The sequence below is a fragment of the Dendrobates tinctorius genome, unplaced genomic scaffold (genome assembly GCF_039654945.1).
Source record: "Dendrobates tinctorius isolate UK_male_01 unplaced genomic scaffold, ASM3965494v1 ptg000502l, whole genome shotgun sequence".
In the NCBI taxonomy this organism is placed as follows: Eukaryota; Metazoa; Chordata; class Amphibia; order Anura; family Dendrobatidae; genus Dendrobates; species Dendrobates tinctorius.
The window spans coordinates 972,584-985,374 of record NW_027362161.1 but is presented as its reverse complement, the minus strand read 5'-3'; the positions used below and the strand labels follow the sequence as shown (position 1 = coordinate 985,374).

General features: G+C 47.8%; 1 protein-coding gene across 3 annotated transcripts in view; it reads left to right on the top strand.

The window, feature by feature from the left end:
• DLG4 (discs large MAGUK scaffold protein 4) overlaps window positions 1–12,791 on the top strand; it is a 169,447-nt gene that overhangs the window by 109,667 nt on the left and 46,989 nt on the right. For 2 of the 3 annotated variants that reach the window (XM_073564931.1, XM_073564933.1), the window contains 7 exons: window positions 3,896–4,040; window positions 4,160–4,298; window positions 4,816–4,972; window positions 7,253–7,355; window positions 7,733–7,853; window positions 8,510–8,680; window positions 8,878–8,914. In XM_073564931.1, coding sequence (XP_073421032.1) covers window positions 3,896–4,040; window positions 4,160–4,298; window positions 4,816–4,972; window positions 7,253–7,355; window positions 7,733–7,853; window positions 8,510–8,680; window positions 8,878–8,914 — 873 coding nt within the window. The remainder of the gene's footprint in view (window positions 1–3,895; window positions 4,041–4,159; window positions 4,299–4,815; window positions 4,973–7,252; window positions 7,356–7,732; window positions 7,854–8,509; window positions 8,681–8,877; window positions 8,915–12,791) is intronic. The other variant, XM_073564932.1, reaches the window with a different exon arrangement.

Here is a 12,791-nt window from a genome sequence, read left to right as displayed (position 1 = left end):
GGACAGAACAATGGAAAGGACACCATTGTAGGCATTTACTACAGGCCGCCTGTGCAAGCTGAAGATATGGATGAACTCTTTATGCATCAAATGGCCAAGTTCTCCAAAAAATATGACATAGTTGTCATGGGAGATTTCAACTATCCAGACATTTGTTGGGAATCTCTCTCAGGCAAAACTAACAGGTCAAGGAAATTCTTATCCTCTCTTGCTGACAACTTTATCTTCCAAAAGGTAGGGGAGAAAACAAGGGGAACTGCTACCTTGGATCTAATCCTTATAAACAGGGAGGAAATGGTTGAGGAGGTAAAAGTGGCTGGGACCCTAGGAGGTAGCGACCATGCTATTTTAGAATTTTGGATAACTAGAGGTGGAAGACCTGTGAAGACCCAGACGTCAAGGTTAGATTTCAGAAAGGCAGATTTTAAGGGATTCAGAAAGATAATTGGAGGGATCCAATGGCTGGATATCCTTAAAGACAAAAATGTCCAGGAAGGATGGGAAATCTTGAAAAATGAAATTCTCAAAGCACAGTTGTTAACAATTCCGAAAAGAGGGAAGAATAGGAAGCATTTAAGGAAACCAGGATGGGTGAACACAGAACTTAAGCACATGCTAAAAAGGAAGAAAAAAATGTTTATAAAATGGAAAGAGGGAGGCATATCTAAAGAAGAATATAATGCTGTCTGCAGAATCTGCAGGGCACAAATCAGATTAGCTAAAGCTGACAATGAATTGAGGCTTGCAAGAGATGTCAAAAGCAATAATAAAGGATTTTGGGGATATGTCAAAAGTAAAAGAAAAGTCAAAGATGCTATAGGATTTTTACAGGATGAAAATGATGAAATGGTAAGACAGGATGTTGAGAAGGCTGAACTTTTAAATTCCTATTTTGCATCTGTTTTCTCTCAGAAAGGAAATGTAACACCAACTGTTATTCACTGTCCTATTAAGGGAATAGAAGAATCCAGGATATCTATAAACAGAAAGATAGTGAGGAAACACTTAGCTAACCTAAATGAATTCAAGTCTCCAGGTCCAGATGAATTACACCCCAGAGTACTGAAGGAGATAGCAGAAGAAATTTCTGAACCACTCTCCATAATCTTTGAAAATTCTTGTAGAACAGGAGAAGTGCCAGAAGACTGGAGAAGAGCAAATGTTGTTCCTATCTTCAAAAAGGGGAAGAAGGTGGACCCAGGCAACTATAGGCCGGTGAGTCTGACTTCTATACCAGGAAAGATCTTTGAACAAATTATTAAACAACATGTATGTCAATACCTGGATAAGAATGAAGTGATGAAACAGAGTCAGCATGGGTTTGTAACTAATAAGTCATGTCAGACTAACTTAATTTCCTTCTATGACGGTATCACTGATTGGGTGGATCAAGGAAATGCTGTAGATATAGTATATCTTGACTTCAGCAAAGCATTTGACAAAGTCTCTCATACAATCCTTATTGAAAAAATGACTAAGTATGGAATGGACAAGGCAACTGTTAGGTGGATTCATAACTGGCTTAGTGATCGGACCCAAAGAGTGGTCGTAAATGGCTGCACATCCAGTTGGAAGAATGTCTCAAGTGGGGTACCACAGGGCTCTGTCCTGGGCCCTGTATTGTTCAACATCTTTATCAACGATTTAGATGAAGGAATTGAGGGTAAACTGATTAAATTTGCTGATGACACAAAGCTAGGAGGGATAGCTAATACTAGAGAAGAGAGAGAGAGGATTCAAAAAGATTTAAATAAACTGGAGCAGTGGGCAGTAACTAACAGAATGGTTTTTAACAGGGAGAAATGCAAAGTACTACATCTGGGCAATAAAAATGGAAAAAGGATATATAGAATGGGAGGAATAGGGCTAAGTGACAGCACATGTGAAAAAGACTTGGGTATACTAATAGATCACAGACTGAATATGAGTCAACAGTGTGATGCAGCAGCAAAAAAGGCAAATGCAGTTCTAGGATGTATTAACAGAAGCATACAGTCTAGATCACGTGAAGTCATTATTTCCCTCTACTCCTCTTTGGTCAGACCTCATCTGGAATATTGTGTCCAGTTTTGGGCACCACATTTTAAAAAAGACATCAACAAACTGGAGAAAGTTCAGAAAAGAGCGACCAGAATGGTGACCGGTCTGCAAACCCTGTCTTATGAGGAAAGGTTGCAGGATTTTGGAATGTTTAGTTTGCAAAAGAGAAGACTGAGAGGAGACTTAATAGCTGTCTACAAATATCTAAAGGGCTGTCACATTGTAGAAGGATCAACTTTATTCTCATTTGCACAAGGAAAGACTAGAAGCAATGGGATGAAACTGAATGGGAGGAGGCACAGATTAGATATTAGAAAAAACTTTTTGACAGTTAGAGTGATCAATGAGTGGAACAGGCTGCCACGAGAAGTGGTGAGTTCTCCTTCAATGGAAGTCTTCAAACAGAGGCTGGACAGACATCTGACTGGGATGATTTAGCGAATCCTGCTTTGAGCAGGGGGTTGGACCAGATGGCCCAGGAGGTCCCTTCCAACTCTACGATTCTATGATTCTATGATTCTATAACAGCACAGCATTTGAGCATTATATTTATGTCTTTGAGCTATGGAATTTAACTCCTTAATAGACAATTTTTGTCTGGGAACTTCTATCCCTGTATAAAGTTTTATTCAATATTGCACAAATATTGCTCCACCGCATGAGATTTCCCTTTATTTATGCATTTGCATTTTATATATTATCTAAAGGATGGGATTCTCTTGCTTCTTTTTAGGCTTTGAAATAGGATCTATATTTTTGGGAGGCTATTTTTTGCACCTTGTAATAAGAATATCATTTATTTCGGTCTTCTATAATAATATATGCTACGAAAATAATCAGTCTATCCATGCTATGAAATCATCTCTGCAGCATTTTTTTGTGTTTGTGTTTCCCCACTTCTACTCTTTTTTGCATTGTCGCGTACATTAATAAACTCTGTTTTTCATTATAAAAAAGAGTTGCATTGTTGCACATACCAATTTAAAATAAACTTTGTTTTTTATGGTAAATAGCTTCCTCTTCTCTTGGGGTTTTTATGCACTTTTTTGGAAGTACCTATTTATTTGGGCAAAATATTTATCTGATTTATGTAAAGACCGTGTCCGGCCTCAAGCAATCATCCTCCTCACCCCTGTGCCTCTCATTTTAGTAGACTCATTAGCTCTTATCGGACAAGGGTTTATCCGGCCCTGGAGTGGCTTATTGATGGTGTGATGGGTAACAAGCCTGGTCATGTGTGTAGTCATTGCTTCTGTTGATAGTCATCCGACCTCCAACCTGTTGTGTCCTGAGCAATGAGCTAGAACTTATTCCAAACCCTACCAAATGAGACTGTAGGACGGTCTAAACTTGTCCTAGATGGGCGGTATGTTTCATCATCAGTCAACCTGAGGTTCTCCGAGTCTCGGCATATTCAGATAATATTGCTGCCTTATGAGTGACTCTTTACGTCTGAGGCCTTTTTGGGGCACAGCATCAGAGGGAGATTTTGGTTATCGGGGTAATCTTTTAAGGGGCACTTAGATATTTATACTGACACAGGCATATAGACAACCCCATGAAAATTTGTAAAGGTCACAATTAGTGGTCATCTTAGTAAAAGACCACGATAGGATGTGGAGAAGAGGGGTCTTCCAAGGCTTCCACTTCAGGTGGTGAATGATGGGATGTAGAGGAAGCTGAACACCTTCCTTGTTCTCCCTACTAAGCTTTCAGATATTTAGAAGCAGCCACTTATACTGGTCTTTGTTTTGTCATTACGGCTATTTTTGCAAATGAACACAGTAGGTGGGTCCAGGTGGGGTGTCACCTGTGAGAGATTCTCTGCTGCTCATGTATATGTGATATTCTTCAGGTGAACCACGTTGGTCTGGAGGACGTCATGCATGAAGATGCGGTGGCAGCATTGAAGAACACATCAGAAATAGTCTACCTGAAGGTGGCCAAACCAACCAACGTCTATCTGAATGATTCGTATGCCCCTCCAGACATCACCACCTGTAAGCATCCTTAGCCCCCCATTCTACCGAGCTCACTCATCCTCTCCCCTAAGTCATCTCCTCTTCTGTGATCACTATGCACCGATCTAGAAGGTCCTCTCGTCTCTGTACCTCTGCAGCCTACTCTCAGCAACTGGACAGTGACCTGTGCCACCCAAGTTACCTTGGTCCCGAGTATGCCCCAGTAATGACACCAACCTCACCCCACAGATACTCGCCCATCCCCAAAGAACTCATGGGAGAAGAAGAAGTGCCACGGTAAGACAGAAGAAACTGAGAGATTGGCAAGGAGACAAAAGATGGGAAGTCTGGTCCAAAGAAGGGTCAGGGAATCATCGTACATCATAGGAGGAGGAGATACATGTGTGGTAGATGTATGATGAGGACATGAAATGATGGAAAGTAGATGGGGATGAGATACATCATGCATTATTGGAGGCGATACATGTGTGGTAGATGTATGATGAGGACATTAAATGATGGAAGGATCAGATACTTCATACATTATAGGAGGAGATACATGTGTGGTAGATTTATGAGGAAGACATGAGATGGTAGAGCCGTAGATGGACGCTTAGATCATTAATTATAGAAGGAGATGCATGTGTGTTAGATTCATGATGGGGACATGAGTTAGTGGAGCAGCAGATGGACAGGTATCAGATGGACCATTTATTATTTATTGTAGGAGGAGGAGATGGATCTGCCCAGTGGGATATATGATGGCAAGCTGTAGATATATTGATTACATGAGGCTTCCATTGTTGTACCACAGGGAGCCCCGCAGGATTGTCATACATCGCGGCTCGACAGGTCTTGGATTTAATATTGTTGGAGGAGAAGACGGGGAAGGAATATTCATCTCATTTATCTTGGCGGGTGGTCCTGCTGATTTGAGTGGAGCTTTGCGTAAAGGGGATCAAATCTTATCTGTGAGTACCACGACTTGAAGGCTTTGCCATCGGCTTGTGTATGTCTTTGTTATTGTACAAAAAGCAAAGTCCACAACTTTATCTGAAGTCATCAAACATGGTCTGCAACATTAAACCAACCCCAGTGCAACTCCCTACGCTCTTCAGAGGTCATATCAGACATGGTCTACAACATAAAACCAACCCAAGTACAACCCTCTACAGTCTGCAGAGGTCGTATCAGGCATGGTCTACAACATAAAACCAACCCAAGTACAACCCTCTACAGTCTGCAGAGGTCGTATTAGGCATGGTCTACAACATAAAACCAACCCAAGTACAACCCTCTACAGTCTGCAGAGGTCGTATCAGGCATGGTCTACAACATAAAACCAACCCCAGTGCAACTCCCTACTGTCTGCAGAGGTCATATCAGACATGGTCTACAACATAAAACCAACCCAAGTACAACCCTCTACAGTCTGCAGAGGTCGTATCAGGCATGGTCTACAACATAAAACCAACCCAAGTACAACCCTCTACAGTCTGCAGAGGTCGTATTAGGCATGGTCTACAACATAAAACCAACCCAAGTACAACCCTCTACAGTCTGCAGAGGTCGTATCAGGCATGGTCTACAACATAAAACCAACCCCAGTGCAACTCCCTACTGTCTGCAGAGGTCATATCAGACATGGTCTACAACATAAAACCAACCCAAGTACAACCCTCTACAGTCTGCAGAGGTTGTATCAGGCATGGTCTACAACATAAAACCAACCCAAGTACAACTCCCTACTGTCTGCAGAGGTCATATCAGACATGGTCTACAACATAAAACCAACCCAAGTACAACCCTCTACAGTCTGCAGAGGTCGTATTAGGCATGGTCTACAACATAAAACCAACCCAAGTACAACTCCCTACTGTCTGCAGAGGTCATATCAGACATGGTCTACAACATAAAACCAACCCAAGTACAACCCTCTACAGTCTGCAGAGGTCGTATTAGGCATGGTCTACAACATAAAACCAACCCAAGTACAACCCTCTACAGTCTGCAGAGGTCGTATCAGACATGGTCTACAACATAAAACCAACCCAAGTACAACCCTCTACAGTCTGCAGAGGTCGTATTAGGCATGGTCTACAACATAAAACCAACCCAAGTACAACTCCCTACTGTCTGCAGAGGTCATATCAGACATGGTCTACAACATAAAACCAACCCAAGTACAACCCTCTACAGTCTGCAGAGGTCGTATCAGGCATGGTCTACAACATAAAACCAACCCCAGTGCAACTCCCTACAGTCTGCAGAGGTCATATCAGACATGGTCTACAACATAAAACCAACCCAAGTACAACTCCCTACAGTCTGCAGAGGTCATATCAGACATGGTCTACAACATAAAACCAACCCAAGTACAACCCTCTACAGTCTGCAGAGGTCGTATCAGGCATGGTCTACAACATAAAACCAACCCCAGTGCAACTCCCTACAGTCTGCAGAGGTCATATCAGACATGGTCTACAACATAAAACCAACCCAAGTACAACTCCCTACAGTCTGCAGAGGTCATATCAGACATGGTCTACAACATAAAACCAACCCCAGTGCAACTCCCTACAGTCTGCAGAGGTCGTATCAGACATGGTCTACAATGTAAAACTGTCAGGAAAATGAGTAAAACCGATGTACCCATCCAGGGCTGCGTGTTGCCTTTCCTTGGTTTGTGAATGACAAGCTTAACAAACAGTCCCCCTCGCAGCTTCCAGGCCACCCCACTCTCTGCCTGTGTGAAATACTATCCACCTTTCCCCTCCATCTCCCTCTTTTTCAGCTGCTGGTCACTTTTATAGCTTCTGACCAGTTAAATGCGGTTTTGTTCCAGCCACATGGTCTTTTGTCTGTTCAAACTCAAATGTAATAACACACAATAATCCTAGTGTAAGGTCCTCCTCCATGCCTGTGACAGTCAGTCATTGTACATCCAGAGAACAGTGTGAGGTCCTCCACCACCATGCCTTTGAAAATCAGCCATTCTGCATCTGCAGGATAACAGTGTGAGGTCCTCCACCATGCTTGGTGCAATCAACCATTGTACATGCCTGTGACAATCAGACATTCCACTTTGTAGGACTTTAGATTGTGAGGCCAATGTATCTCCACGTCACTGTCACAGGACCCATGGATTAGATGTAGCCGACTACTGATCATTATAGAGGTTGAACATTTTTATCATCTGTCTTTTCTGGTGTCCAGTTGTCGTTGTTGTTATTTTCCTAATTGATTTCCAGGTGAATGGGGTGGATCTAAGGAACGCTACCCACGAGCAGGCAGCTCTGGCTCTGAAGAATGCTGGTCAGACCGTCACGATCATTGCCCAGTACAAACCTGAAGGTAAGTGATCTTCTCCAGCTAGCCCAATGCAGCAGACGTGTTCTATGAGTCCCAGAGTCCTGCAGCTAGGCATTATATAGTTACGGTGTGATTCATCACCCTGACCGTAGACTGCTTTCTGTCTGGGACTACTAGCCTCTCATTAGAAATAAGTAATTATGTAATGTGTTATGTAATTTGTACACCTTGTTAACCAGTAACCCAAGTGGGTGGATGGTGTGATTCCCCATAGCTCACCATCTGGGAGAGCTATAGTTAGTGTCATCCCTCTGATTTGTAGATGGTTCGTCGGTCTGGGAAGAAACGCCAGTCAATATATTCTGTCTCCATGTCATGTATGTGAGGTCACAATACTGAGGGCTGTCATTCACCCACAGAGTACAGCCGGTTTGAAGCCAAGATCCATGACCTACGAGAACAGCTGATGAACAGTAGTCTGGGCTCCGGAAGTGCATCTCTTCATAACACCAATGGTGGCAAGAGAGGATTCTACATTAGGTGATGGCTCCTGCGGAAATTATGACATTATAGCTGTCTTGTTACTCCTTCACTGACTAAGAGGTTATGGTGGAGGTGTCTAAGTGATGTCTGTTGTCTCTTGGTGGAGATGTCTTGGTGATGTCCTGGTGGCAATGTCTTTGAAGTCTGTTGTCTCCTGGTGGATATGTCTCCATGAAGCCTGTTGTCTCCTGGTGGAGATGTGTCGGTGATGCCTATTGTCTCTTGGTGGAGATGTCTCGGTGATGTCTGTTGTCTCCTGGTGGAAATGTCTCTGTGAAGTCTATTTCCTGGTGGAGATGTCTCGGTGATATCCTGATGGAGATGCTTCAGTAATGTCTTGGTGGAGATGTCTCGGTGATGTCCTGGTGGAGACGTCTTGGTGATGTCCCGGTGGAGATGTCTCATGATGTCTGTTGTCTCATGGTAAAGATATCAAGGTAATGTCTGCTATCTTCTAGCAGATGTCTCCGTGATGTTCTCGTGTGCCTTCGTGATATGCCTTGGTGATATCAAATGTCTTCTGGTGGAGATGTCTCAGAGGTTTCGTGGTAGAGATACAAATGAGATGTCCTGGCAGGGATGTCTCGGGAGATGTCTTGGCAGGGACGTCGCGGTGACACTTCTTATCTGCTCTCCTTGTCTCTGAACCTCAGGGCGCTCTTTGACTATGACAAGACGCGGGACTGTGGCTTCCTCAGTCAGGCCCTTAGCTTCAAGTTTGGCGATGTTCTCCATGTGATAGATGCCACTGATGAAGAATGGTGGCAGGCGAGACGTGTCGTGCCCGAGGGAGAAGAGGTCGGCTTCATCCCCAGTAAACGAAGGTGAGATCTCGGCCTCCATCAGGGGAGGATCAGACCCTAAATAAAGTATATGATGATAAGGGTCCTAAACTGTCCGCTGCCCAGGATAGACCAGTACATACCTGACCCCAATATACAGCCCCTCCTATATACACGAACTAGCAGTATACAGCTGACACCAGCAGACAACAGCACTCACTGTGTCCTTCTCTCTACAGGGTTGAGAGACGGGAATGGTCTCGGTTAAAGGTAAAGGTGAGATTGTGCTGTGTCTGTGGCACACATTCATTGTGCAGCTGATGGGTTCATTACTCCCGGGAGGTGTGCGGATGATGGGTTCATTACTCCCGGGAGGTGTGCGGATGATGGGTTCACTACTCCCGGGAGGTGTGCGGATGATGGGATCATTACTCCCGGGAGGTGTGCCAATGATGGGATCATTACTTCCGGGAGGTGTGCCAATGATGGGATCATTACTCCCGGGAGGTGTGCGGATGATGGGTTCACTACTCCTGGGAGGTGTGCGGATGATGGGATCATTACTCCCGGGAGGTGTGCAGATGATGGGTTCACTACTCCTGGGAGGTGTGCGGATGATGGGATCATTACTACCGGGAGGTGTGCCAATGATGGGATCATTACTCCCGGGAGGTGTGCGGATGATGGGTTCACTACTCCTGGGAGGTGTGCGGATGATGGGATCATTACTCCCGGGAGGTGTGCGGATGATGGGCTGACTACTCCCGGGAGGTGTGCGGATGATGGGTTCATTACTCCCGGGAGGTGTGCGGATGATGGGCTCACTACTCCCGGGAGGTGTGCGGATGATGGGTTCATTACTCCCGGGAGGTGTGCGGATGATGGGTTCACTACTCCCGGGAGGTGTGCGGATGATGGGCTCACTACTCCCGGGAGGTGTGCGGATGATGGGTTCATTACTCCCGGGAGGTGTGTGGATGATGGGCTCACTTCTCCCGGGAGGTGTGCGGATGATGGGTTCATTATTCCCGGGAGGTGTGCGGATGATGGGTTCATTACTCCCGGGAGGTGTGCGGATGATGGGCTCACTACTCCTGGGAGGTGTGCGGATGATGGGTTCATTACTCCCGGGAGGTGTGCGGATGATGGGTTCATTACTCCCGGGAGGTGTGCGGATGATGGGTTCACTACTCCCGGGAGATGTGCGGATGATGGGATCATTACTCCCGGGAGGTGTGCGGATGATGGGCTCACTACTCCTGGGAGGTGTGCGGATGATGGGTTCATTACTCCCGGGAGGTGTGCGGATGATAGGCTCACTACTCCTGGGAGGTGTGCGGATGATGGGTTCATTACTCCCGGGAGGTGTGCGGATGATGGGTTCACTACTCCCGGGAGATGTGCGGATGATGGGATCATTACTCCCGGGAGGTGTGCGGATGATGGGTTCACTACTCCCGGGAGGTGTGCGGATGATGGGTTCATTATTCCCGGGAGGTGTGCGGATGATGGGCTCACTACTCCCGGGAGGTGTGCGGATGATGGGCTCACTACTCCCGGGAGGTGTGCGGATGATGGGTTCACTACTCCCGGGAGGTGTGAGGATGATGGGCTCACTACTCCCGGGAGGTGTGAGGATGATGGGCTCACTACTCCCGGGAGGTGTGCGGATGATGGGTTCATTACTCCCGGGAGGTGTTCGGATGATGGGTTCACTACTCCTGGGAGGTGCGCGGATGATGGGTTCACTAATCCCGGAAGGTGTGCGGATGATGGGTTCACTAATCCCGGGAGGTGTGCGGATGATGGGTTCACTACTCCTGGGAGGTGTGCGGATGATGGGTTCATTACTCCCGGGAGGTGTGCGGATGATGGGTTCACTAATCCCGGGAGGTGTGCGGATGATGGGTTCATTACTCCCGGGAGGTGTGCGGATGATGGGTTCACTACTCCTGGGAGGTGTGCGGATGATGGGTTCATTACTCCCGGGAGGTGTGCGGATGATGGGTTCACTAATCCCGGGAGATGTGCGGATGATGGGTTCACTACTCCCGGGAGGTGTGCGGATGATGGGTTCACTACTCCCGGGAGGTGTGCGGATGATGGGTTCATTACTCCCGGGAGGTGTGCGGATGATGGGTTCATTACTCCCGGGAGTTGTGCGGATGATGGGTTCATTACTCCCGGGAGGTGTGCGGATGATGGGTTCATTACTCCCGGGAGGTGTGCGGATGATGGGTTCACTACTCCCGGGAGGTGTGCGGATGATGGGTTCATTACTCCCGGGAGGTGTGCGGATGATGGGTTCATTACTCCCGGGAGGTGTGCGGATGATGGGTTCATTACTCCCGGGAGGTGTGCGGATGATGGGTTCATTACTCCCGGGAGGTGTGCGGATGATGGGTTCATTACTCCCGGCAGGTGTGCGGATGATGGGTTCATTACTCCCGGGAGGTGTGCGGATGATGGGTTCATTACTCCCGGGAGGTGTGCGGATGATGGGTTCATTACTCCCGGCAGGTGTGCGGATGATGGGATCATTACTCCCGGGAGGTGTGCGGATGATGGGTTCATGACTCCCGGGAGGTGTGCGGATGATGGGTTCACTACTCCCGGGAGGTGTGCGGATGATGGGCTCACTACTCTCCTGGGAGGTATACGGATGATGGGTTCATTACTCCCGGGAGGTGTGCGGATGATGGATTCATTACTCCCGGGAGGTGTGCGGATGATGGGTTCATTACTCCCGGGAGGTGTGCGGATGATGGGTTCATTACTCCCGGGAGGTGTGCGGATGATGGGTTCATTACTCCCGGGAGGTGTGCGGATGATGGGCTCACTACTCTCCTGGGAGGTGTGCGGATGATGGGTTCACTACTCCCGGGAGGTGTGCGGATGATGGGTTCATTACTCCCGGGAGGTGTGCGGATGATGGGTTCACTACTCCCGGGAGGTGTGCGGATAATGGGTTCACTAATCCCGAGCGGTGTGCGGATGATGGATTCATTACTCCCGGGAGGTGTGCGGATGATGGGGGTCATTACTCCCGGGAGGTGTGCGGATGATGGGTTCACTACTCCCGGGAGGTGTGCGGATAATGGGTTCACTAATCCCGAGCGGTGTGCGGATGATGGGTTCATTACTCCTGGGAGGTGTGCGGATGATGGGTTCACTAATCCCGGGAGGTGTGCGGATGATGGGTTCACTACTCCCGGGAGGTGTGCGGATGATGGGTTCATTTCTCCCGGGAGGTGTGCGGATGATGGGTTCATTACTCCCGGGAGGTGTGCGGATGATGGGTTCATTACTCCCGGGAGGTGTGCGGATGATGGGTTCACTACTCCCGGGAGGTGTGCGGATGATGGGTTCATTACTCCCGGGAGGTGTGCGGATGATGGGTTCATTACTCCCGGGAGGTGTGCGGATAATGGGTTCACTAATCCCGAGGGGTGTGCGGATGATGGGTTCATTACTCCTGGGAGGTGTGCGGATGATGGGTTCACTAATCCCGGGAGGTGTGCGGATGATGGGTTCACTACTCGCGGGAGGTGTGCGGATGATGGGTTCATTACTCCCGGGAGGTGTGCGGATGATGGGTTCATTACTCCCGGGAGGTGTGCGGATGATGGGTTCATTACTCCCGGGAGGTGTGCGGATGATGGGTTCATTACTCCCGGGAGGTGTGCGGATGATGGATTCACTACTCCCGGGAGGTGTGCGGATGATGGATTCACTACTCCCGGGAGGTGTGCGGATGATGGATTCACTACTCCCGGGAGGTGTGCGGATGATGGGTTCATTACTCCCGGGAGGTGTGCGGATGATGGGTTCATTACTCCCGGGAGGTGTGCGGATGATGGGCTCACTACTCCCGGCAGGTGTGCGGATGATGGGTTCATTACTCCCGGGAGGTGTGCGGATGATGGATTCACTACTCCCGGGAGGTGTGCGGATGATGGGTTCATTACTCCCGGGAGGTGTGCGGATGATGGGCTCACTACTCTCCTGGGAGGTATACGGATGATGGATTCATTACTCCCGGGAGGTGTGCGGATGATGGGGGTCATTACTCCCGGGAGGTGTGCGGATGATGGGTTCACTACTCCCGGGAGGTGTGCGGATGATGGGTTCATTACTCCCGGGAGTTGTGCGG